Consider the following 27815-nt stretch of genomic DNA (forward strand, 5'->3'; position numbering starts at 1 on the left):
AAAAGCGCTATATAAATCTAAACCATTATTATTATTATCACATAAAAAAAACATACTCCATGTACTTATCATAGTTGAATTCAATTCTGTTGTATTTATATAGCGCCAAATCACAACCTCAATGCATTTTATATTGTAAGATAAAGACTCTACAGAGATCATCCCTATCAAACAACCCCCCATGAGCAAGCATTTGGCGACAGTGGGAAGGAAAAACTCCCTTTTAACAGGAAGAAACCTCCAGCAGAACCAGGCTCAGGGACAGGCAGCATCTGTGGAGACCAGTTGGGGGCAATGGGAGGAAGACAAAACAAAGGACAAACCATCCTTGCTTCTTTTTCTCATAAGCCCTCAGCGTACTCTAGATGTCCAGGAAGTACTTCATCACCCTTCGACTGCAGGTCTTCTGGTAAATCTGATACTTTATGTCACTACCGGCGTTCTTTCTCAAACTCTACAGTTCAAAAGTAGGACTGTACAGGTTAGCCTTTCATCCACAAACCAGCAATCACAGACAGAGCTAACCAGGACCTAGTAGCTGTTCTGTCACTGCCTCCAAACGTTGCTCACACAACTCTCACTGAGTGGACAGTCTACCCACATAATGAAGGCTCTCAATGGCTACTCGATTAGCACCTTTGGAATAAACTCTAGGTTGTCAGCCACATTTAATTCCAGGCCAGAAGTTGTCGGGGCATCCTGCTGCCATCCTGCATCATTATTTTCAGTATTGCTGGAAAGTGTAGAGAGACCAGCACTGGTTACTGGTGACTGGCTGATCAGGCTGAAGACTCTTGCCCAGGTTGGACACCAGGTCAGAAAGTTTGACTGCACTCTACAGATACCTTGTTACATTATTGTAACCATCCACATAAGACTTTAAAATATGAATCTCTAAACAGTTAGAGTATGATAATGCACTCGTGTCTTCGAGTCCTGCACTCTGTCATTATGAGCTGTGGTTGAACTTTTGCAGACTGCCTCCCACTGTCTCTGAGGGGGTTGGTGGTCTCCTTTTGCCTCTGGAGTGAGCCTAATGTACGTGTGTCTGTCAGGTCTTTTCAGAGGTGTGGCTTCTCACTGCTTTCAGCTCGATTTCTGGCTGACATACTTGCACTTCATCATCTAATCACCCCTCTGCAGTACTGAAGGAGCAACTTATCCACCCACTCTCTGCCAGGTCATTACAGCAGCCACAGTGCTAGCTTGTTCAACTGCTTTCAAGTTGCTTTTGTATTTCCCTGCACTTACTTTTGATTCTCCTCTTGTTCGAGAACTTTGACAGCCAGCAGTCTCCATGTCTCTGGAGCCCTGGCTCTCACCAAACTTTACTGCCCACTCACTTTCTGTTGCCCCTTCAGTGACAGTCTGACTCACATCCAGGCTTTATAACGAATAATTTTTTCTCATTCCAGATAATGGAAACACATGTTTGTGTCTGGCTTCACTCACTTTAAAATTGACAGTCAAGCTAATCATCACATGATCAACTTGATAAGTAAACCCGGGATTTCATAATTAGCAATAACGGCGGCATGAGAGTTATCACAAACATGGGCAGCAGAGCATCATGTTTGACAAAAGAAGGGCTGCAGTGTGCACGTGTGTTCACAACATGCTGTGTATGTATTTATCATGTATGGCTGTAAGGCTGGGAGACTGCTATGTAAATCTGCTGAAAGCAAGAAAGAAAAACTGGTGAAGTTATTGGATTTATCAGCATCACAATCCCATCATTAAGACAGGACTTTTACATGGAATTACAAATTATTGTAATTCCATGTTGATGCTAGTATAGTGGTGTTTGAGAGAAAATTAAAAACAAAAAACAAAAATAAAAACTGAATTTAAATGAGTAGATCGGCTGTTATGCAAAGTGTATGTAAGGTCAACAAGGAGCAACATTTAAATGCACAATTTTAGGATATTATTGTTATGCTTACACGACAGTAAAAGTACTTTAAGAGCAAGGGGAAAACTGAAGAACAGTAAAGAAAGTTGCTCGTCAGGCAAAGACCAACACTTTGTCTGTAGGAGTACACACTCCCAGTGTCTCTCACTGCATCCACTCAGAATGGGTTAATTGTTTTGAACAACTTTATTCTCTTTAACGAAGCCATGCAAACTTTTATCTTCATCCTATGAATATTTTTGAATTGTAGGACTTTGCTCTAATTTTTGAGCCTTTGCCTTATTTATTTATTCACTTATTTTTGAGAAAAGCAGACCTAAACTCTGCTAAATACCACAACCGAATAAATGTAACACCCACTCTTTGAGCATCAATATCATGGGATAAATCCTAGTTTCAATAAGGTGTGCTTACTGTGAGGCCCTGTGGAAAAGTCTGTATTACCTGACCAGTTGACGAGTGGTTGGTTGAGATTGCTACCACTGTTTGAAACTGGTTACACTTACAATCAGCTGGAGATTCCTTTGATCACTTGCAGGTTTCCAGCACTTCAGCTGCTCATTAAGAGCAGTGACACTGTGAATGGAGAGCGCTTTGGCTCAAAGTAAAAGTTGCACCTTTTGAAATGTGTTGGTTTTAGCATCAAGGCCCAACTTTTAACTTTATTTCTTGTTTGCATCACTTTCACTACTTCCACAGACTAATTGGAGAGTTTTTCATGCAAATTATCATCAATTACCCCAAACAATCACAAGGGAGATCTATATGACTAGTTTCACCCTGCAACAGTCAGCACACAGATTTTACTCCAGCAACAAGGGGTCACTGACTAGTCTCTGTGACTATGGTATATAAAGGCTGGTATCATTTGCATTGCAATGAAAATGTGTGAAGTTTTTCTAATAATGCTGGGGAAGCACTGGTCCCAGCAGAGAATCCTGCAGAACTCTGAGACTAACTTTTGTGTTACAGACGCATTTCCACGCACAAACTGGAGTCTAACAGATAGATGTGATTCACACCACTGCAGCAAAGTTCCTTTAATAGCCTCATTGTGTTCTGTTCTCTGTAACAGCATTGTATTGTGTTGTGAACTGAATGTTGCACTGAGGTCTAGCAGGACAAGCATCACGATGAGTGCACTGTCAAAGGCTATAAGAAGATCATTTGTAACCTTCACTGTCTGACAAATACTCTTCCAAGATTCTTTAAAATATAAGGTAAGTTAGAAATGAGTCTACAATTAGCTAAGACAGTCAGATGTTTGCTTAGAAAGTAAAGGCTTAATCACCGCCACCTTAAAAGTCTGTGATACGTAGCGTGTTACTAAAGATTAAAACTGAATCGTGCTTTGTTCCTGTTTTCGTTTCATCAGTGACGAGCAGTAAGGCGTCCTCGCTTAGCAGAGGGCTTTTGTTCATCAAGCAAACGGAAATATATAAATGAGCGCAACGCCATTTCCTGTCCAGCTTATGTGTGGTCTGCTCTAAGGTGAGAGGAACACATACCAACCTTAGATCAGTTTGAGGTATCTCTTCCTTAAACATAATTACAACACTTTAAGAAAGATTATTATTGTAAATGTTATCCAAACATGGGGAGACAGAAGAGGTTTCTCAGGAAATACTCTTTTACTGGTTTTGATTTTACAGTAAAGGTGAACAAGGAGTCAGGCTTTCAGCTGAGCACCCCAATCTGTGGTTACAGTGACAGATTGCTGCCACTCCTCCTCAGGCTGTGCTTCAAGCATTCTGACAGTTTGCATGACTCGGGGTGTTGATGTAAGGATTCAGCCTGCTGTAACCATGTGTCTGTAAGGCACAATCAATACGTTGATCAATTATTGACACTGGTTGTTTGGAGTAGTAAATATTACGATGGTTCTAGGGGCTCCTGCCCAGACTGGGACCAGCCAGGTTTCCCAGTCTGGCCCCCACAGAGTCTGAGCTCTTTTGTGTGGATACACATCATTTTAGCTGGTCTGATGATGACTTTATTTTTCTGAGTGTGTAAAGAGACGGAGAGTGTAACTGTGGCCAGAGGCCTTGCAGAACGTACGTCTTGGTTTGAGGACATGTTTATGGGCAGACTGGAGAGCACTCCAGCACGTGTTTATTGAGGACGACAATGCGATCAAGAGAGACGGGCTCACAATGGTAGGTTGTTTGTGTCTGTGTGTGTCTCCACCCTCCACCTGCACCTGAGTTAGGTTTCACTTGTGGAACGAATCATCCAAGTCAGCTACAACACAGATGCCTGTTTGAAACCCAACGATGTGGGACCACTGTAATGAGATAATGAAAAGACTACAGGATCTACTCTTCAAATGTGCAAAGCATCAAATATCTCAGTGTAAAATCATATACAAGGCCATGCTTTGATCTTTATGGAACTATTACTTTATTTGAAAATGTTGTTACTTTGGGTGCAACTCAACAATGCCTCCGCTCAGCCCTGGCGCAGGGGGCCTCTGGCGCATCGACCTAACTAGGGGGCTCTTCAACTGACAGGGAGGTTGTTCCATCCTTGGAGGAGTCCACTCTGCAGGTGGGGGAGAGTCACAGGAGAGGTGGAGAATAAACTTAACCTGGGTGTCTACTGTCTTGTGCAGTCTGGGAGATGATTGAATGTTAGGGTGGGTACAGTTTCCTCTGCGGTGGGGTCGGGTGGGCTGCCCCGGGTCCTGTGGGGCAACAAAGGTCGATCAAATGGATCAATACGGCAAGGCCGTGGTGATCCATTTGGCAAGTAAATCCATTGGGTCTCATTGTTGGTCTTCAGACAACAGTTCTGACGGCTAAAGAACCAAATGGGACAGGAAAAAAACCAAAAAAAACCAAACAATGCCTCCGCTAACTCGTTTAGCTAATAGCCTGCATGCCATGTTTATAACTCTGCTAACTTCTGCAAGAAGGACACCAATCTCTTAATTTCTCAAGTGATGTTTGCTGTTGGTGAAGTTTGGCTTCAGTTGGTCTAATCCATCAACTATCACATGAGGAAGTAAGGAGGTGTCATATTCAGGAGTGGGTTGGCCAATTGTCTTGGCTCATGCATCATTCTGCTAGCTCTGCATCTGTAGCTTCTTGAGAATGCGATACATCATCACCGTCTTGTCTAAGACAGATTTGCACAGCGGCTAAGAGTTTTTCATCAAAGCGAAATGTGTCATCAAGTATCCAGAATAAAAGATGCCATGTGCTCCCTCTAATTCCTCTTCCTGGCAAAGTAGACGGTCCAGAAAACATTTAGACTATTCAGTCTTGCCCGCCAGCTTGTATATCTGCACTGTCTCTACCATAGGTGTGCAAAATCATTTTATATATGTATAAATTGCATTTAATTGCTTGTCGTTTGGACAGAGCCTGCTAGAGAACCTAGAGACTTGCAGGCTAAGGAGTCGTGTATGTCGGGTCACGAATGTCTTTTATTGTGATTTTATATCCATGTGGTGGCGGGAAGCTGGAGCCACATTACATGACAAACTGTTTTAATGGTTTCACAGTTCAGATTTGTCATCCAGATTGTTGTCTATAAATAATTACATCACATTAGCTCTGCAATAACAACTGATGCCAATTCACTGTCCAAAATTTAAACAGTTAACACATTAGAAAAATTACACAATTAGAGACACTTGCTGACTTACTGACAGAATAATACCTTCATTTGAATTGACCTATGGAGTATTAATCCTTCGATGTCGACTTTTTCTGTTGTTTTGTAGCAGAATTGACGCATTAATAGGGAATGCGAGCTGGTTTTAGGCCATCATGGTTAGTTTTACTCTACTGATGATGTGTTGTTGCAATAGTCCGTAAGCACTTTGAGTAGAAAAACGCTATATAAGAGCCAGTCCATTTACCATTTACAAGACGAAACAAAGGTCAGACATTTGGGTTACCTGCTTGACTGTAAATCAGGACCCTGCCTAGACACAGTGATACTGTGGCTCTGAGAATTTCTGGATGGTCTTGGATAACTGGCCGTTGAAGGAGAGCTGTTTGTAAAAAGTTCCTCTAAAAGGATCGATATGTAGGTCCGCAGGTAGGCTGGCTATGATGGTCATGTGCACCATTACACCACCCATTCAACGGGGGACTGACAGAGTCAACCCTACCATTAAAATTAAGACTCATCAAACTTTTTCCTTCTAATTTTGGTGACTTTGTATGAATTGTAGTTTCCTGTTCTTGGAGGAGGAAATAATGACAACACTCGTAAAATAGTTAGAAAATGTCACCTGCCTAACACTTCTCAGTTCACTGACATCCAAATCACGTTTCATCTGAAACTGTGTAATGTGAGATGACCTAGTGGCAACAAGACGTCTCTGTTTCCACTATTGTAACAGGTCTGTTACTGCAAACCCGTCCCATATGGACACTCAAAGTCAGATTTAATCACAATGAGCGTGTTACAGTTTGTCTGCATAGATTATTGTGATGGGACATACTTTCTCTAAAATTTCTGATCCTATCCAAGCACCACCTGACAGAGCAGCAGTATTCGATGCCCTGTGATTGGAATGGTCAGCTATTGCCCATAACAGTAAAACATATTGACAAGTGTGGTAAATTACTTTGTGCATCACGACAGAGACATCGCCTTTCTGAAGTAGCATGGCAATAAAAATGGCCAGACTAGTTAGGAGCTAGAGAATCCACCAACCCCATAGATAGAAGCGTACACGAGTTCCACACAAGACAGAAGGAGTCACAGACAAAGTGGATTTCAGTGTCATTTTATTGTGAAAACAGGATAAACCACGGGTCACGCTGCTGTAGGATCCACCCCACTCTCCCACACAGTGTACATTATTCATTATTCATGATTTTGGAAAGTACCCCTGAAAATGAACAGAGTAAAAGAGCACAGCGAGAGGCTGTCCCACGAGGAAAAGCAACATATAGAAAATTTGGGTGTGTTGCCATGGTAACGTGAGCAGGGAAGCAGTATCTAGAAATAAATAAATAAATTAATGGTACATGTTGGAACGAGGGTCTCGACTTCCTGGAGCAGTGGTGGCGCGCACACACGCGCACAAACTCCACTGACACATAGCTCTTTGATACAGCACACATGGTGAAAACGCTGATGATATGGAATAACGCAGCATCACACACTGATCGTTTAAATTAAAAGGTCACCCACACATTACAGCGCAACATCCGTGCCTCCTGGCAGCACGGGAAGCAGCTGGAACCACGAGACGTGCGGGGCCTCTGCTGAAGGACGTACACAACGTCAGGGCGACACAGAGACACGTGAAACCTGCTTGGACAGGTCATGCCCATGCTAATGCTAACTGATTTGAAAACGTGCCTAGATGTCGCTGAGCATGCGAAGGGCAGGCCTACTCAGGCTAACTTGTTTATTATAAGATCACTTATAATAAACACCATCTCAGTTTATTATAACTTGGGTTGTTAGTTTTGGAGTCATTGCTATTAAATATTTATTGGCAAGAGTAACAGTGTTACAACCAAGCTAACTATTTGCATCTTAAACAGGATCAATAACTGGGAAAAGATGGTTACGTTTTTTGGAAATCTGACTTTACTATGTAGGTACCATTTTCGGCCTGTATACTTCATAAACACTTTAGAAAGATTTACATTTGATAGTTAATTTTGTGCAGTTATATTTAGCAAAGTTTTCAGCTGTCAGAATGTTAGCTTGTTCTGGTGCTAGTTGGATAACTAATCTGTGCTGTACATATTCATACTATTCTGCTCTGCTAGTTGTTGGGATTGTTACAGATATTTTGGCTGAGTCTGCTGCTGTTTGACCTAAAAATAAAGTGGTTTAAGTCTAGAGACCAGTCGCACCCATCTGGCAACATCTGTTTGCAAGGGGAAAATGTGTATTCCCCAACCAGTTGGCAAGTGGTTGCTGGAAGCTGCTGGCAGCCACTGGGTGAAGTCAAAAAAACTCCAACTGTTTTCCAACCAGTCAGGGAATACCCACGTTTCTCTTGCAACCAGCGGCTCACTTAGAGGCCTACAACACTGAGAGAGTCGATTTTATAGCGACTGCGAACAACATCCAAGTGCTTGCAATTGGTGGGGGATAAAATGTCCACAACTTTTTCATCCTTTGACTGCTCTGACTTGTGTGTCTTTAACACTAACCTGTTGTGGTGATACCGGTATTACCAGTTTGTTGGACAAAATACTCCAAATAATCCAAGCTGTAATAAACTGAGCAACTTCTGACGAACGCTCATTTGTTTGTAGTTTTCAGGATCATGTCCGTCCCACAGATTTCTAAAAATAAAGCTGAAGTCATACCTGATGGGGTCACTTCTTTATTGCAGGTATGAGTAAGGTTATAACTGAGGATGTACGCCTTCTGTCCTAATGTGACTGCAGGATGTTCACTGTGTCTCTGTGTCGCCTCTGAATGAAAGGCACAGAAAAATGAGAGTAGTAATGTGTGTGTGTCTGTGTGTGTATGTATGAGGCAACCAAAGTAAGTCATAAATATCACAGCTCAAAAAATAACAGCAGAATGAATGACATCATGTTTGGACTGTACAAAAATATCCTGTGCTGGGACTCAGATATGTCTGACACGACACAGGCAGAGGACGCATGTAAGAAATCATCCTGGCTTTGTCCTTCTGTGCTGATGATATGATGCTTATTTTCAAATATGGTGTCTCTGCTGATGAAAAGTGTCCCCACAGAGAGAGAGACTGAAACGACCTTTGTGTCTCCACTGCTGTGAGTGAGCGAGTGAGCCGACTGAGAGCTTGCAGCGTTTGGGTGGAAACAGGTGACGAGGGTTAGGTCATTAGCCAAACTAGCAGCGTGCTCACCCACTTAAATTGTATCTTCTACCTTTATAATCAGCTCTTTTTTAGCATGTTAACAATCTGAACTCTGAAAGTAAAAAACAAATAAATGACCTGAACAAATAAGTGTATTTACACTAAAAGACTTAATCTGTTGACATCATCACTGACAAAGAGTCCAATCCAAGGCCAGGCGCTGCACCGTGTCTCCTGTTTTCACTCAGAATGACAGAAATGCTCAGCTCCAGCCTGCATAGCTGAATGTCACTAACAAATACGTCAGATTATATTAGATATGTCCATCTTTTACACTGTGTGTATCATGAGCCAGGCACACTGACACCCACTCCAAAGCACAGAACTGAGTCAGGATTCCATTTGAACTTTCTACCATCAAATTTACAGGAAATTTCACTTCAAACACAATTTTCCTGCTTCTGAAACGATTCTTTCTTGTATTTACAAAATCTGGGTGTCAATACAATAAAATAAAAATACAAGTAAAGCAGAAAAATAACATCATCTACTCATCCTCAAGAGGAAAACTGCTGTTAGAAGACAGCAAATGTGTAGTTCAGTCTAAAAGCAGACGTCGTTCAGAAACAACATAAATATACCCACTAGCTAGTCCTCAATATAGACACAGCTATGGAGGAAAAATAACTTTAAATGTTGCTGCTTGTTTGTAACTGAGAGACTGAGACAGCGTCTCAGGGCTGCAGGAGTCCCCGTGGGCTCTGTTTGCTTAAGCAGGCTGCGTTTTCCTGCATGGACAGTACTGATCACTGACACTGAGCCTTTTTGTTCTGGTTTTGTTTTTAAACCAGGGGGCCACTTCTGGAGCGATGTAGGAGGAGAGAAACCGGAGTGTGAAGAGAGGCCGCTGTAATGGCTTGTTTGCAGGTTAAGAGGTCCTTTGTGCATTGTTTGTCTTTCATTCTGAGCGCAAAATGAGCCGTTTAAACTGAGCTCTGACAGTGTGAGGTTCTGCCTGCTCGTGGCTTTCCCTATAACTGCTGAGTAAGACGCTGCGTGGCAATAACCTCAGCAGCAGTGCTGGTGTGTGTCTGTGTGAGTGTGTTTGTGTGCGCCTGACCCAGGAGGAGGCCCAGATGAGAATATAACCATTGTTTCTGCTGGAGGATGAGGACCGGGGCGACAAGCCAGCCCAGTAGACTCGTTCCTTTATTAGAGCCAGATGTCTGTGGGTGTTAGAAAGGAAAACTAAGGCTGTTTGACTCGAACCTCCAGACACGGGCATGTGCACAAACGGACACCAGCAATGAGTCCAAAGCAACAAGAAGGGATCTGCAGCTACAACATCCAGCCCGAGGGGGAAAAGGCGTATGTGCAATCTGATTTAGATGTGCTGACTAACCAGGGGTCATAATGAGACAGTTTTCAAGCAGAGTGGACCTGGATTTATTCTATCAGAAAGAAAACATCATACTGCAACTCCAAAGAGTTAGGGACTCAAAAACCATCAAAATCCTTAATGAAGTACAATCAGTAGTGTTATATATATATTTACGCTTGTCTTGCTAATCTCTCAGGATGAGATCAAACTCAGTGATCAAGCCTGAGCTGTGATAACCCTACTGTCGCCACGTCATCACCGCTGGAACGCTCTCGTCACATTTTGAGGGTCTTTACTTTGCAACCTAAAGCACCTCGAGGCGATTGTTGTTGTTGTTATTTGGTGCGATACGAAAACATGGAATTATCCTGAATTGAATTAAATTGACTATATTAACCACAATGCCCCCTCACACAGATCTGCTGACCTCCCTGAGCCTGCTTCTGCTGGAGGGTTCTTCCTGTTAAAAGGGAGTTTTTCCTTCCCACTGTCGCCACAGTGCTTCAAAGGCAGTTGTTGTTCTCTCTGTTATTCTCAGGTCTGTACCTCACAATATAAAGTACCTTAAGGGGATTGTTGTTGTGATTTGGTGCTATATAAATTAAATATTCTAACGCTGTGAAATTAATTTGAAGCTGGAGTGGATTAAAATGTACAAACTGGTGTAAAACACAAAACGACTCCCTCTGTCACTATAGTGTGTGACGGGCAGCCCATCCTCCCTCCTGTGTAGTTATTGACATTACACAACATTAATCACACCACAGGATCCTTTCTCTGTTATGTTGATTGTTGACGTGTCTTCTTTGGGATGTCCTAAATGGCAAAGATGTGCACTTAACAGTGACTGTGGGTCTCTGAGGCCCTCAGCCATTTTGGCACCAAACGTCTGACAATAGAAATGTAAAAAAACATAAATTTTGAATGATGTGAAGCACAGAAAGACAAAGCCAAGGGCCAAAAATGTACCACAAGAAATGAAAAAGTTTGAACTTCTCTAAAGTGTCCTAAATGTTTTTCAGCCCAAGAAAATAAAATATTAAATTCTTTCCATCTTAGTTTCAACAACAAAGCAAATTAAATAATCTTTTCATTGCTGCTCGCAGCAGTGATTCATAAGACAATAAAAACAAATAAAGCATGAAGACGAGAAAAGAGGATCATTTAGTGAAAAACAGATTTGGTTGCTGGAGCAGGGGCACGTCCACGAAGCTCCTCTATGCAGGGCATGGCGGTAATGAGACTCAGCGCCTTTAACCCTTTAACAGCCACACAGGCCGTCTCTCGTCTTGTAGGTTAGAGGCAGGCCGGTGCGCCCACTGAGCGAATCCTGTACCTGTCCAGACACGTTCTGTAGCTCAAAGTATTAAGGATGCTTGGTGTTACAGGCAATGATACGTAAGCACTTCACTGCTGTGGCAGAAGGGCCGACAAACTAATGCTAGAAACCAGTGACAGCGAGCTGTCGGCTGCACCGCCACACTACTAATGTGGAGGTCTTGAGAGTGGAACCGCAGCCATCAGCTGCAGTAATCCTCGAGGTGGTGATGAGGCAGTTTCCCTCTCAGCTGTATGAATCTAATGAGAGCAAGCATGATGGGTACTGGCTCGCCACGCCGAGAGCTCGGTGGAAGATGTGAAGTGTGCCTTACAATTTGGCGGAGTCTCTATATTGATCAGAAGGAGGAGGAGACAAACTTAGCTCCCATAATGCTTTGGGGTCAGGGCACGTGCGAGGACGCTGTTTGCTTTGCAGAATCTGAAGCAGCCTAATTTGTCAGCAGTTTGCTTAAACGTGTAGGGAACAACATCAGGAGAATCTCTCATCCAGTCCATCCTCTGAGGATAACAACCATGAAGACCTGCTTCACCCACACATTTCAGTCTTTGCATGCGTCTAGTCCATTTAGCCCACATCCCTGTCCAGTCGGTGCTGACTGAACATCCTCTGAATTATTCCCAGAAACTCACACACCTCCGGCACCTGTTTACACATCAATTTTACAGTTTTTTAAATCAAGTTTGTTCCCATAAAATTCTGCCCTCCGCTCATTTCCTTTTATCTGTTTGACCGAATCAGCCGCTCTCAGAGTCCCATCTCTGTCCACCATTACTCCAACCTCAGGTAGCTGGGTATGGAGTAGTTGAACATGAGGAAGTCTAACTTGTAAAGCTGGTAGAGCTGGATCTGCTGCTGAGTGCTGATATTGCTGAAGAACTGAGCCGTCATAGCATCCGTGGTACGAGTGGACTTGGCGTAGGTCGGGAAGCGCAGGGAGTCACCTACACCCACCAGCTGCAACAGGTAGTTTGCATCCTCCTCCAGTGTCTCATACTTGCCCACCATGTCATAGTGGATGTGACACGGGTGACAGAGCTGGTACACAGTCTGCCAGTGCTCGTTGAGTCCGTCCCGCTGTGTGGCCGGGTCCACCAGATACTCAATGAACTCTTTGAATTTGACATCAGCCCCGTTGAGCAGGGCATCCTGCGTGGCGTTCTTGCGGTAGCGGCGGATGATTCGGGTGCCAAAGCGCTTGTGGAAGGATGAGTTGTACTTGAGGGTGAACTTGTTGCGATATGCAGAAACCAGCCTCTCGAAGGGCTCACGAACAAAAAGGAACTTGAGGTAGTTCTTGAGGCGGTGATTGATCTCGGCAATGCTGTACTGATTCAGTGTCTTAAGGTTGGAGGGAACGTGGGCTTCATTGGAAGGAATTTCCATTGGGTCACTGCGTGAGAGAGGCACGAGACAGTGAAGAACAACAGAAGCACTTATTTTCCTTCCTCTCTGTACAGTACCAAACTCACCTGTACTTGCCCCGGCCTGTAAGCACCATCATGACACGTTTCCAGTTGGTACAGGCCACCTTGGGGACATAGCAGTAGATAAGCTCATGGTCTTCATCCACCACGAGGTGTTTGAGGTCTCCGGGTGTCAGGACTCTCCGCTTACGACTCGATGCACTGTAGACCCGACAGGCATCGACTACCTGATCCCTCCTGGCCTGGTGGAGGACAGCAGCTCCTGATAACTCCGTCTGAGAGAGAGAGAGAGAGAGAGAGAGAGAGAGACTACTGTGAAATTCAAATAAAAGGCTTCAGGAGGGTAAGTACAGCACAAGATGTGAACAGTCAGTTTTACTTTAATTATGTAGTTTACAGCACAGAGTTGAAAAGAATCCAGAGTAAACAATGTGTGATGTGCAATAAAGGTCCCTGAACAAACACTGGTTCCCAGCTCAAACTGGGTGGTTAGCCAACTTTCAGGATAATTACCAGATAAACCAATGAACCCTCTTTAGGCTGATGTAAAAAATAAATCTTTCTTTTTCAGCTGTGATTGATTGGGTTCAGCTAACCACAAGCTTAAAGAAGAAAAACTCATTGGCTAAATGAAAAGCTCCAATTCCCATGTTACTAGTTTGGACGAGTATGTCCCAGTGAAAGCCCGGCTGTAATCTGTGTGAAGGGATGAACAAAACAAACAAAATGAACTGCCTACTGGTTTTATTACCAGTTGATCTGATAAGGAATCCAATAATTAAACCCAACAACACTTCATCATTAGCTAAACTCTGCGCAAGTCGTTTGTAACAAATGTAGCAAAATGTGACAATTGTGGGATTTTTGTTGACAATAATTGAACTAAACCTTTCCCAAGAAAGGGAACATACCGTATTAGTCACCAACATTCATATTTAACTCACTACACTAGTTATTGTAGCAGAATAATAAAATATTATTTCACACATTTGTTCTGAAACTTAAAGATGTTTTAGTGCTCTTGGTCACTAACACGGCAGTGAGAAAAAGCCGAGCACTCTACAACTGAAATGAATCAGAAAGAGGGCATGAGGACGGATATGGAAAAGACAGGCAGTTAGATTGCGAGTTATCAATCTTAGGCTTTATTATCATACTCATCTCTTTATTCACTCTATCTTTTTGCCTTATTTGAGTCATTCCACAGACTGTGATAGAGATTAGTCCATGGGTGTGGAGGAAAATAATGATATTGGAGAATATTACAGATCCTGCGAGTTCGGTATGAGTGGCTCCAGTCGGTAATCATTTATCGGAGGCATATTTCACCGTCCCAGTGATGCCTGTGGTGAAGCCGACCGTGGCAGGAGAGAAAGGATGAGGTTACAGAAAGAAATGAGAAGAGTAAGAGCAGTATGGAAGTTTTGCATTTTAGGGGCGGGAATGTTTGCTCGTGCCTCTTGATTATTTTTCCTCTGGGTCTACATTCCCCTGTAGGGCAGTGCTCTGGGTTCCTCACAGTATCTAAATTGATTTTACTGTGGCCTGCAGCCTTACCACTCTGTCCCACTCCACACAGCCATGGCCTTTCAGTGATACACTGTCAGGGGCTGAGAGGGTGGGAGAGATGCTGACATGAAGTAATGAAACAACACTGGGGCTAACAGGGAGTCTGTACACGAACACAGCTTTGACTAAAGAGGTTTGCATGTGATTCTCTTGGACGCCAGCTTTCAAAACAGGTCTCCAAGTTTGCAGTTCATCACACGCACAGCTTGCTACGGCATCATGGGGAAAGCTTTTACAGTAGGGGATTGCACGATGTGCTCCTGTTATCCCGTAGCTAACAAGTCTACAACGATCCCAGCTGGGGCGAGAGGCGCGGTACACCCTGGGCAGGCGACCAGTCTATCGCAGGGCAAACACAACAGACAGTCACACCGACGGGCAATTATAATCATTTAACCCAACCCTACTAACTGCATGTCTTTGGACTGTGGGAGGAAGCTGGAGTACAGAAAGGCCCCGGCTACATGGGGGAGTCGGACCCAGGGACCTTCATGCCACCGTGCTGCCCCCCATAAGTCAGATAAGACATCTATAAAATACACTTCTTGAACTAAACCAAAAAATAAAGTACTTACAATCGTTTTTTCTCACTATCTTTCTGTTCACTTATCTAGTGCTCAGTTCATTTAAGTATATCTCACAAAAATACTCTACATTTAAATACAAATACAAACCTGTCCACAAAAATGATGTGGACAGGTTTGCAAAGCAGTTTCATACTGTGAGTCACCTGGTGGTCCAACCTGTCTCCTGACAATTGTTTGCACAGTAGTGTCTCAGTTATAAGAAGCACACTGACTCACACTGACTGGGCCTCGGTGTAAAACATTGCCAATTGGTTGTATTTTGGTTATATCCCTATACAAAAACACGGTTGCCCAGCACTTACGATATTTTGCAGTCAAATGTAATTTTGTGTAGTAAAAATAAATAAATAAAACACATGCAATCCTTGCTCTCCCTGACCAAAAAATAACTTCCTGTCACATTAGACAGCTCTGCACAAAACTATGATTTATTTTAAACTAAGATTTGCTTTTTTGCACAAGACACAATATTTTATTCCCACCAGAGAAAAAGTAATATCTAGATCTTTCTTCATTGGGCAACGATAAAAGAGTATTTTCAAACGTTGCTGTCTTTATTAGAATTAAAGCAATAGTGGGCGTCCTTTATTCCCATAGTTACTCCTGCTTTTGGGAAAGGGAAGTGGAGCTTTTTCAGGATGGACAATGAAAGTCTCCAGTCAAGATGAAGTGCTCCTTTTGTGCGTCTCCACTTGTTTGCTCTTTTATGCATTTTGCAGTCATGGTCATCAACTCCAAAGCATCAAAGCCCACTAAGGCATAAGAGCTCTTTGTTGATGAAACTCTTAAAGAAAAGGAAGAAGTGGGAGCATCAGGCTATAATTCCCTCAAATGTTGCAGCAGACATGCAGCCCTCCATCTCAGCACAGTTTAAACTGTATTTAACTCGGGAAAAGAGACAAGGGGATCTTCTCAGGCTTGCCCTCAGTTTTCCTCTCATCTCTCTTCTTTCTCTGGGATCACTTTCTACCACTTATCTCATCTTTAGGCAGCCCTGTGAAGTCTCTTGTGGGGTTTTGATGAAGAGTGAGGACAGGGATGAAAAGCAGGAGGAGGAGATGAGATGTGGTGGAGGTCACTGACCTCTGGCCATGTCGAGCTTTTCCCATTGGACAGCAGACTATAGCACTAGCAAATATGCTTGCCCATTTCTGCCCTGATACTTTGTGGACACAAGCTAGTGAAACGGCACCAAATAAGAGCCAGTGTCATAAAATGTCATAAAACCACAGCTATAAAAGTAGTTAGCCGCGACACATTTTATGGCTAATTCAGTTTGATCTCTTCCAATAAGAGCCTCAAACATCCAGCTCAGCAGTTTCTGCGTGCAGGTATACTAGATGATGAATTACTTAGTGTTACAGACACCATGCACTGATATGGAAGTGAAGGTTTAGTCCCTATTTCTCTCTGGCAAACACCATCACAACTTTGAGAAAACCGGGGGGCTGGAAATCCTTAATCCCACCACGAAAGTCATTGTCAGCAGCGTATCTGCAAACAGGGAAGGCTTTACTTCCTTATCCTGAGGGTTCGAGATGATGGGAAATGCACATCCTCTCCTTGTTGCACATTTGTTGTTAAAATGTGTGAGAGAGTGATGAAAGGGCAACATGGAGACTGTGTTTCAATATTTCAAGTCTTCATTTCCTCACCACGACTGTGTTATTGTCTCTGAAAGTTGTTATGAGTTTGAAATATCATCTGTGTATCAGCGCTGAGCCGCTTGTCGCAGCGGTGGTAATGAATAGCTTCCTCCTAATCTGCTGATGATAGCAAAGAAAGAGATAAAGGAAGGAAGCCAGGAAGTGATCACTAAAGGACAGAAGAAACATATTCCAGTGAAAGTCTGTAAACTAGCTTACATACAAACGTAGACCCAAGGCTAAAGTATCAACAAAGCAAAGCAAGCCAGCGACGCAGGAAGTCTCAGGGTTACTCCACATCAGTTTGGTCACTTTGATTTGACCAAAGTCTCTGACAGAGCCTTCATCAGACTGTTAATTGGCTGCCTTGGCAGTAGTTTTATATACGTGTGCTATAACCTGTGTTTCTGTATTGTAACAAAGTTAAGACAAGTGTAAAATATTCTGAAAGCTAAAATAAAGATTGAACCAACCATATTTTTGACAGTAAATCATCTTCTGTTACTAATCAAACAGTTTTAGTACAGATTAGGACTTAAAGACTTTTACTATGTAGCTAAAGATGACTAAAAATACACTTGAATGTTCCAGTTAGAGTCATGAATTTTCATGGTGCAAAAGTAAGAAATTCACAATTTGTCTCACGTAATGACCTGAGGATGTTTCTTCAGAATAAGCTAAATGCTGAGGACCAAAAGGTTAAGGGAAAGAACAAAATGGACAAGGATGCAGCGAGTGAGAAGGAAAGACTATGACTTGACTGGCAAAGAGAGCTGGCTGATAAAAGGAGAGTAGATATACTGTGCGTGCAGTTGTCCAGGGTAAATAAGGGGGAGGCTAGGAGCTTAGGAGATGGACTCAAACTGGTCTACAACGGTGCCAACAGAAGGGGAAATGGACTTTATTGGCTAGACTGACAGACTAAGTTAGAAAGGAAATGTACTAATGATTGAAGGGAGTGTGTTGAGGGGTTTGTGATGAAAGAAAATAAGAGAGAGAGACAGATGGATGGCAGTTAGTGAATCAGGAAGTGCAGAGGATGAGTAAGGACAACGTGAGGATGAAGAGTGGAAAGGTGGTTGGTCCTGATGACATACAGCGGACTTTTTTTTAACACAATCTAGGAGGATGAAAAAATGCTTGAGGAATGGAGACAAAGTGCCAATTTTCAAGAACAATGATGATGTGTAGAGCTGTAGTAACTACAGAGAGATAAAGCTGATGAGCCATACCAAGAAAATATGTGAAAGAGTTCTTGGCGGGCTGATAATCAGTGAGCAGCGGTATAGCCATGCCAAGAAGGAGCACTACAGATGCAATGTTTGCTTTGAGAGTGTTGATGGAGAAGCACAGAAAAGGTCAGGACAGCAGCACAGAGAAAGCATATGATAGCATGCCTGGAGAGGAACTGTGGTGCTGAAGGAATCAGGAGTGGCTGGTGCAGCACATATATGAGTGTGTGAACAGATCTGTTTAAGGTAGGGATGGGATCACATCAGCAATCAGCTCTAATTCTTTGCAATGGCTGACAGATGAGATCAGATGGGAGTGTCTGCAGACTATGAACAGATAGAAGACAACCTGGTGTGTTGAGGTATGCTTTGGAGAGCAGAGGGATGAAGGTCATCAGAAGCAGGGCAGAATACATGTGTGTGAACGAGAAGACGACAGTGTGACAGCTGCATGGAGTACAGGTAGTGGAGGTGGATGAGTTTAAATACCTGAGGTCAACCGTGTGAAGCAATGGACGCATAAGAGAGGTGAAAAATATGTGACAGAAGCACAGCAGCAAAAGTGAAAGGGGAGATTCATGAGACAGTAGTGAGACATAACAAAAGGCTGGAAATGGACAGACTGTCATTGGGAGTGACGACAACGGACAGGATTAGAAACAAGTGCATGAGGACGGCTCAGGCTGAGTGCTTTGGAGACACAGTTAGAGCAGCAAGGTTGAGACGGTTTGGACACGTGCAGAAGAAGTAGACCACATGAATATAGAGGCTATGGGTGGGTGATGGTGGGGAGCCAGACGCTCCACTGTGGTGACCCCTAAGGTGCTGAAAGAGAGAAACTAATGCATTTGATTTATACCTCCCTTTGTTTAGAGAGGCACTGTTCATTCATGAAGCTAAGATTCTGCTCCTTATTGCAATTTAGACGCTGCAACAGTCATTACTCCTGTGTACATTTAACCGTCCGATTTATTCTGTGTATGCCTTGTGTTTCTGAAGACTTTACAGTGGGTGTGTGAAAAGAAGAAAGTCCAGTGTCGAGAGGGTGAAGTGCAGCAGCAGCACGTATCCTGTCTTTAGCTCGATGCTGCTTATTATCATAAGAATGCCGTTTCCGTTTTGTCTCCTAAAAATTCATCCGTCTGCGCTCCCCGTCTCGGGTCGCTGAGTTAGCTTCTCTCTCTGCTCGCCAGCTGTGAAGACAGCCAAACAAAGATCAACAGGATTCATCAAAGCACCTCTCTGTCACACACACTGAGCACTAAAGGCAGTCTGTGTCTGTGCGCACAGGCTGGCATTCATAAAGCAGGCAGGCATAAAGCTGCCAGTGTGCCACAACTGTACCAAATAGCACCTGATTTGCAACCATAGAGCTTAACGGGTCGCTGCATGAAAGGTAACAAGGCTCTGCTATGAAAGCTTTATGAGGCAGATTCATCCTTTCCAATAAGACCAGCAGTACATGGACTTTTCCACTATGTCATTTATGAGAAGTCCAGTAGCTGCTGAGGAGAAACTGGGCCAATCATCATGACACAATAACCGCCTGCAGCCACGGAGACACCGACTGGATCTGAGGAAGTTTTTCTGTACCTGTATTTTTCCAGTGGGATAACTGAGAACACACACTCTTTTTCTGAAGCACTCTGCTTCATATTCCTTCCTCATACATTCATACCTAGAAAAAGAGCACAGCTGTCTACTGAGCTGCTCTGAAGGAGGAGTAAGCAAATGCTGCAGAAAATAATAAGCTTAATGTTAAATAATTGATTGTAAAGCAAGAATGTTTGTAATGCCAAATTTGTTGAGTCTTGCTGGCTTTTATACACAGACAGCACTTGGGTGTAGCTGCTGACAGCAGCTTCATTCAAAGTAGCAAGTGTGACTGTTACAGTGTAACTGGATACATTTGAAATACATTTCAGCCCTCTCTGTCTCTGCTACACTGAAACTGGAAAATCAGATCAGTCTAAAATGAGTTTGTTTTTGATGCTCTTGTCCCGCTTTGATGTTTTATGGAAAGCTGTGGTCGTGGTTATTACCTTCTTCAGTAAAGTGTTGAGCTACAACAGCAACTTCAAGTCAACAGCTCTCAGGGAAATGTAAAACATTTATATGAGGCATGTTTCCCACCATCAGTGATATTCTGTGAGTCTAACTTTGAACTCTGTGACTCTGTTGTGCAGATTCAGAGGATTTCAGTGGCAAACTGAGAACAAGAACCTCTCGACCTTGTATCCTACTAGCTGGATACGATCAGTTAACTAACTCACATACACTGGGTCCTGATGATACTGACATATTTACTGATGTCATGCCAATCTGCCTGCCAGCCTCATATTCAGTTAACAAACTGCACGTACTTACCACAGATGCCTGAACTCGACTGCTCTGTGTTTTATCTCAAACATGGCTGGTGCAATGTTTAAATACTGAGCATCATAAAAGCAGCCTTTCTAAGCTACAGCTTTAAATCTGTGAATCTACTGATTCATGATTTTTGTGCTGACGCTGTTGCATAAGGGCAGTGTGGGAAGGCCATGAATGGAGACAGTGTTCATGCCAGGGGCTAGAAGCACTGAGCTTTCCTGCCAGGTGCCATCAAGGTCAAGTAAACATGCAAACACACACAGATACATGCTCGCTATGATACTACTTGCTGCAGGGTTCACTTCTTAACACATTCGCAGTAGCAGTTAAAAGTACTGCTAATAAAGTAAAAATAATCTGGGAATCCCCAAAACACCACCCTGAGCAGCAGCCAGTCACAGATGTTTCATTAGAGGCTACAGTTTGACACACAGCCCTGGATGTTTATCTGTAAAAGCAGCAGTGGAGCCTGGAGGCCTCGCCTTCACTGAGGGGGCTGTTAACAGACCATCATAAGAATTTAACTGGCAGAGGTTTTTATGGAGTCTTTAGTGTCTTGTGACGATCTGTAGCTTTTCAACCCTAACAGTGTTGTAACTCTGGGGGTAGGCACCGAATCCTTCTCATGCATGCATGTGACAGGAGGACAGGAGGTTAGTGAACTCTGCAGCATGGTCATTTCATGCTTTAAACTCCAGGATATCCGACACCTGGGTAAGGCCGGCCGTCCCTATCCCACGGTAACGTTAAACCGGCAACCTGAGCCCGGAGACAGACCTCCTTCACAGGTGAAAGCTAACCCACAAGGACAGAGAATAGTCTTTACACTGTATCTCTGATGTCAGCCCAACGTTTTAAAGTTCATGTGAAGAATGTTATACTGTAAACTCTTTGGATGTGCAAGGGTTTTATGCTGCTCTGCCAGCTGATTTGTTTTTACCTGACGAGGAAAAATGAAACACACAAGGGAGAGTGTCGATTTAGTTTGTCGGTCTGTGGAAGAACCACTGACTGCTTAACAGAGTGAAAGCGGAGAGTATATCCCTGATTTTTTTAAAACGTAGCTATTGGATTTATCAACATTTAATCTGAATGGATTCAGAAGTTAATGACTAATAATGCATTGCTGTGACTGTTAAAACGTGAGCCTTGAAAAAGTTTTACTCATATTTACTTTGTTATTTATCTTCCTCTCTGGATACGTGCTCGTGGCCTCGTAATACAGACGTCTGTTTTACTTTCCAGGGTTAAAATGCAACAAAGAGTTAAATTAAGCAGGCGGCGCAGTGACACGAGAGAATGAAATGAACCCGGAGGCCATACATGTGTGCAGTGATATGTGTTTACTGTATATGTAGAACGTGTGCGCTGATGTACATCTCTGGATCAACAGTGTGTTGTACTTAAATATACACTTGTGCAGAGAACCAGCGTGTGTCTGTGACTAAACAGCAAAGAGAAAAGTGTGGGGTATAATCATAGCACCAAAGACAAGATAATGACAAAGTGCTCTGACTTTCCCTCAGTGCAATCAACCTTTCTTCTTCCTCTCATGAGCACTTTACTTTGTCTCTCTGCATCGTGTGTTTCACCCCTCAGGGAGAAAAAAATCAGAAAGGAGACGTCGAAGGAAAAAATGAGAAATAGGATTTCAATAAAACCCAGTGACAACTACATTCTCTTTTCTGTTTGTTTTGTTTGTTCGAGTTTGTGATTTGATGGCCTCAAATGCAGCAAACAAGAATTTGTTTGGGTTTAGACGTCTACATTATCAAGAAAATTACGCACTGTTAACTCTGCTGCAGTCAGTGTAAAGTAGAGCTGCTGTGGTATCAGTCCAGTCCTGATTTTCAGATAGATAACACTGCTAAAGCTAAGCTCTGAGATTCCTTTGGTTTTAATGTAAGGACATGCACTCAATGATCACTCAAAATAAGCGGCAATAGTTATTATTTTGGTAGAAAAGTGAAAATAAAATGATATACAATGTACAATTTCCAAAATAACAACAATAATAAAAAAACAGTCCTATTGAGTTCATTATTATTTCAGTTTGTACTTTTTGGTCATTAGTCAGGATTGTTTGTTAATTCCGTTGCTTTTTTTTTGCTTTGAATCGAATAGAATAGAATTCAACTTTATTGTCATTGCACATGTCACAAGTACAAGGCAACGAAATGCAGTTTGCATCCATCCAGAAGTGCTTTAGCCATGATATAGATATATTACAAAATATATATTAGCAATAATATAGGTATATAGATATATTACAGAAATGGGTCTGTTATAGGTATGAGGGTACAAAAATGGGTCTATTATGGTATGTTATAATGTACACGGTATGAAGGTATGTTATGAATATGCTATAACTATAAGTATGTACAGGCTATGAACAGGATATAAATATGAAACTAAACAGAAATATGCAAGTTATAAACAGTTGTAGAATTATAATTATATTGTACAGAATGATTGTTTATACAGAATTATACAGTAGTGCAGTTAAGATCAGTGAAATATGTGGCTACTTTCTACAGAGGCTATATAAAGTGTAGGTGGTTATGGGTGTATGTTCAGTACATGTGTTAACGTGGGTCAGATGTCAGGAGGCAGAGTTCAGGAGTCTGACAGCTGTGGGGAAGAAGCTGTTCCGGTACCTGGTGGTCTAAGTCCGGAGCTCCCAGAGGGCAGGAGGGTGAAGAGTCCATGTGATGGGTGACTGAGGTCTTTGATGATTTTCCCAGCCCTTTTCAGACACCGCTTCCTGTAGATGCCTTTTATGGCAGGAAGTGGTGCTCCGGCAATGCGCTGGGCAGTTTTCACGACCCTCTGCAACGCCTTCCGGTCCGAGGCAGAGCAGTTCCCGTACCAGACTGTTATACAGTTGGTCAGGATGCTCTCGATGGTGCAGCGATAGAAGTTCACCAGGATGTCTGAGGACAGGTGGTTCTCAGGAAGAAGAGGCGCTGGTGAGCCTTCTTGACCAGCTTGGAGCAGGTGGTCGTCCACGTGAGATCCTCGGAGATGTGGACTCCCAGGAACTTGAAGCTGCTCACACGCTCCACAGCCGTCCCCTTAATGTGGATGGGTGGATGTGGGTCAGCATTCCTCCTGTAGTCCACGATGAGCTCCTTGGTCTTCTCGGTGTTAAGCAGCAGGTTGTTTGTGTCGCACCACTCAGCCAGACGATCCACCTCCTCCCTGTAGGCGGCCTCATCGTTGTCACTGATGAGGCCAATCACCGTGGTGTCATCTGCAAACTTAATGATGGTGTTGGAACCATCAGCCGGTCTGCAGTCGTGGGTGAAGAGGAAGTAGAGGAAAGGGCTCATCACAGTGATGAGCCCTTTCCTCTACTCCCTCTTCAGGGAGTTGGTCAGGATGCTCTCGATGGTGCAGCAATAGAAGTTCACCAGGATGTCTGAGGACAGGTGGTTCTCAGGAAGAAGAGTCCTTGGTGAGCCTTCTTGACCAGCTTGGAGCAATTGGTCATCCAGATGAGATCCATCGTTGTCACTGATGAGGCCAATCACCGCGGTGTCATCTGCAAACTTAATGATGGTGTTGGAACCATCAGCAGGTCTGCAGTCGTGGGTGAAGAGGGAGTAGAGGAAAGGGCTCATCACACAGCCTTGTGGTACACCGGTGTTCATCGTGATGGTAGATGAGCAGCGGTTATCCAGCCGGACATGTTGGGGGCGGTTGGTCAGGAAGTCCAGTAACCATTTGCAGATGAGGGAACTGATGCCCAGGTCTGTCAGTTTCCTGATGAGTTGTGAGGGGTGGATTGTATTGAATGCTGAACTGAAGTCTATAAACAGCATTCTGGCGTAGGTGTTGTTGTTGTCCAGGTGTGAGAGGACAGAGTGCAGTGCGATGGAGACTGCATCCTCTGTGCTCCTGTTCTGGCGGTATGCGAATTGGTGGGGGTCCAGGGTGGGGGGGGAGACAGGATTTGAAGAGTGCTAGGACCAGCTGCTCTAAGCACTTAGTGATGATGGGGGTGAGTGCTACTGGGCGGTAGTCATTGAGGCAAGATGGGTTGGAGTTTTTGGGTATCGGGACGATGGAGGTGGATTTGAAGCAGGCCGGTACCACAGCGTGGGCCAAGGACAGATTGAATATGTCTGTGAGCACTCCTGCAAGCTCCCCAGAACATGTTCTGAGAACACGCCCGGAGATGCCATCAGGGCCTGCAGCCTTGTGGACATTGATCCTGCTCAGCACCGCTCCTACCTACATGTCTGCTTTGGTTGTGGTTGTGGGGTTCCCTCGCTCAAAACGAGCATAAAAGTTGTTGAGCTCATTGAGGAAGGAGACATCAGAGGATGCGGGGGAGGGTTTGGTGGTCCTGTAGTCTGTGATGGTCTGGAGTCCTTGCCACATGTGTCGGGGGTTGGAGTTGGAGAAGTGTTCTTCTACCTTCTTTTTGCAATGGTGTTTGGCTTTTTTGATTCAGTGGTTTGGTTTGGTGGTCTGAGTTGTTACCACTTTGGTGCTTCTCAGGAGAGAAGAATGAGTTTCTTAAACAAGAGTTCAGTTCAGTCTGGGCATAGGCTCGCCATCTCCATCCGGAGAGAATCCAGGAATCTGTTCCATTTGCTTTACACCAACGCCAACAAAAAAAACCTAGGACAGTGGCGCGGCTGCCCCTCTGTTGGGCTTCCTTGGTCTCTTGTGTTCTGGGGGCCTCTGGATGTCTGGAGTTTTGATCTCCTCCATACCTGCTTCATGCCCTGGAGGACGGGGCTGTGGCCCCCCCACACCCTCTAGCAGATCATTACATGAAGGAACCTTTTAAAAACAAGCGCGTCCATGCTCACAGGTGTACACACGGGTGATCACACCCACAAACTACACCCTTTTTGGCTCCTACCTCAAAGCACACTGTGTTCTGTTGATCTTATGTGCTGCACAATAATGTTTAATATTTAGTATTTACTGTCATATTCCCATATATCATTGTGATGCTGTTTATTCTATTACTCTTGTTCTCTTCTGCTTGTTTTCTTTTTTCTTTCTCAGCAGGTGACCCAGGTGATTGATATATGCATTTTTTATTTCTTTTTTTTTCTCTGCCCGTTCTGTTGGTTTTTGTTTTTTGCCCTTCTCCCCCGTCCCTCTTCTCAGCTGTTTCTCTTTCCCTCTTTCTTTCTCCCCTTCTTTCCCCCAGTCAAGTCTGTCCCGTATTCAGTAAGTGAAAATAAAATAAACAATAAAAGGTGAATCAAATGGACCATTACGGCAAGGCTGGGATGGTCAGTTTGGTAAAGTAAATCCGTTGGGTATCTTTCTTTGCCTTTAGACAACAATTCTGATGCAAAAGAGCCAAACGGGACAGGCAAAAAAAAAAAAAAAAAAACCTAGCCAAGATGAGGTATCAGCGTGAACGTGGCAGGGGACACAACCACACGCCCCCCTCTAGCTCCTGCTCACATCAACAAGACGACCGATAGTTCAGCATGGACGTCTGCAGCCTGTCTCATTTACTTTTCAAAGTGCAAATACTCTCAATACTTAATACATGATGGCTGGACTAACATAGTTTCTACACAAATGACAGTATTATCGCCTATCGGATGACTGCAGAAAAGTAAATTTTTTACAGTCACTGGTCTGGCTCCAGTCCCCTCCGCTAACAGGGAGGCGGGGTTTATGACCTATACTGCAGCCAGACACCAGGGGGCGATAGAGACATTTTGGCTTCATTTTGGGGAGCTGGTAGGTCGTCCTTTTCTACAGTCGCTGCACTGATCGCTAACCGTGAAACAGAGAAGGTCACACTTCCTTTTTTCAAAATAAATATTTTTCAAAGAAAACGACTGCAAATGCAAAAATATACATAAAAGGAAGAGAGAAAGGAAATAAAAAAAAAAAGTTTTCTCTACTCTGTTACACTTGGTAATGCAAATATGTTATCAGCCAATCACATGAAAGCAGCCTCGGTGCATTTAGGCTTGCAGAAAGGGTCGAGTTGACTTGATGAAGTTCAGACTGAGCACCAAGCAAATGGTTTAAGTGATTTTTAACGTTGTGTTGCTGTTGGTACCAGACATACTAATATGAGTAATTCAGAAACTGCTAAACTGCTGGGAATTTCCCACGCAGCCATCATTAGCATTTACAGAGAGTGCTTCGAAAAAGAGAAAATGTCCAGTGAGCAGCAACTCGTTGGGTAAAATGTCTTGTTGATGCCAGAGAAGAGGGCCGAGCTGATTGAATGAACTGAATCTATCCCATGAAGAATAAGGGCAATTCTAACCCCACACTAACGAGGTGTAACTAATCAGAGTGGACCCTGAGTGTATTACTGACATGACACTGCTCAGGTCAAAGTGGATTTTTTGCTTCATTTGCTTGGTTGAGATTTTACTGCTGAGCTTGTAATATCTTTTTTTGATTTCACAGAACTCAGACATATTTATCTCCCAAACTGGACAACTCACACCAAAACACTCTTTAAGGATAAATAGCACCACAGACCAGGTAAAATATGGGAAAACTGTCCATTTACAACCGAGACTTAACACAGTAGCTACTGCTGCAGCCAGAAACTCCACTGTCAGCTACTTTTATGTAGACTAACTAATACAAACTCATCATCTTGCAGGACTTCAAGATTCAAGAACATAAGTGTTTGTCTCTGGAAAGCAACCAACAGCAACCAACACCGTCACACCCAATTTGGGATGAATCAGACTTTCCATTATGACCTGAGTTCAGGTGTCGCATCTCTCATTTTGCAGTATTTTAATTTTTGGCATAGATCGAAATATCTGTCAGCTGAATCACTTTTTGCTGTAAAATATTCTCCTCTGAGAATCCATCGCATACAGAGACCTGAGACAGCAGGAAAAACATTGCTGTGCTTTCTTCTGCCTGCAGTAGGTGCGTCTCACAGTTTCGGGGACTCCACTGCACTATGAAAGCTTAGTGTGGAGCAGGTAATGTTAATGAGCACTATAACCTACTTTAATACACAGTTACATACGAAAGAAGACCAAGGTGGAATCACAAAAAACAATTCAAGATTAGTTTTTCTAAAAATTCAAAGTAGTGAGCTAAAGGCCTTCTGGAAGAACGTCTGCTGGAATCGAGCTTGGTTTGAACTTCGTGTAACCACACAATATAATTATTTTATAGTTTTAAGTAAACAAGCTTGTAATTTCAAGATCACGAAACATTTGCTTTTTGATCTCGATGACACACAAAGTCTTATTTATGCATTTCTCTAATCCATTTCTCTACGGCCTTCTGTACTATAGCTCCTCTTTCATGCACACAGTTTATCTTCTCCGAGAGCAAAACAGAGCACTCGTCCCCTTTAAATCCCTTTGTCTCTCTCTTTTCACCGCCTTTCTTCAGCCTGTTTATATGCAGCCTGTAGAGATAGGCAGAGACAAAAAAGAGTAAAGCCTCCTCCTCTAAATCCCTTTGTCTTTAAACCCAGAGTGACTTATCCAGCTTCCTGCGCACACATCTTAGAACCCACACCCACAGCGTATGACTGTGCTCCGGTCTGATGGCTTTACAGCAGAGGAACACTCAAGACAGCTGCTTTGGCTTTTTGCTGTGGG

At 43.4% G+C, this 27815-nt stretch overlaps 1 protein-coding gene across 2 annotated transcripts in view; it reads right to left on the reverse strand.

Annotated features, from left to right (window-relative positions):
• Positions 1–6640: 6640 nt before the first annotated feature.
• Positions 6641–27815, reverse strand: part of chst11 (carbohydrate (chondroitin 4) sulfotransferase 11) — a 127872-nt gene continuing 106697 nt past the window's right edge. For both annotated transcript variants that reach the window (XM_080886881.1, XM_080886880.1), the window contains exons 3-4: positions 12880–13109; positions 6641–12800 (exon numbers count right to left, since the gene is read on the reverse strand). In XM_080886881.1, the coding sequence (XP_080743007.1) occupies positions 12179–12800; positions 12880–13109 (852 nt within the window). In that variant the 3' untranslated portion in view covers positions 6641–12178. The remainder of the gene's footprint in view (positions 12801–12879; positions 13110–27815) is intronic.

This window comes from Rhamphochromis sp. 'chilingali' (assembly GCF_963969265.1).
Source record: "Rhamphochromis sp. 'chilingali' genome assembly, chromosome: 7".
Classification (NCBI taxonomy): Eukaryota; Metazoa; Chordata; class Actinopteri; order Cichliformes; family Cichlidae; genus Rhamphochromis; species Rhamphochromis sp. 'chilingali'.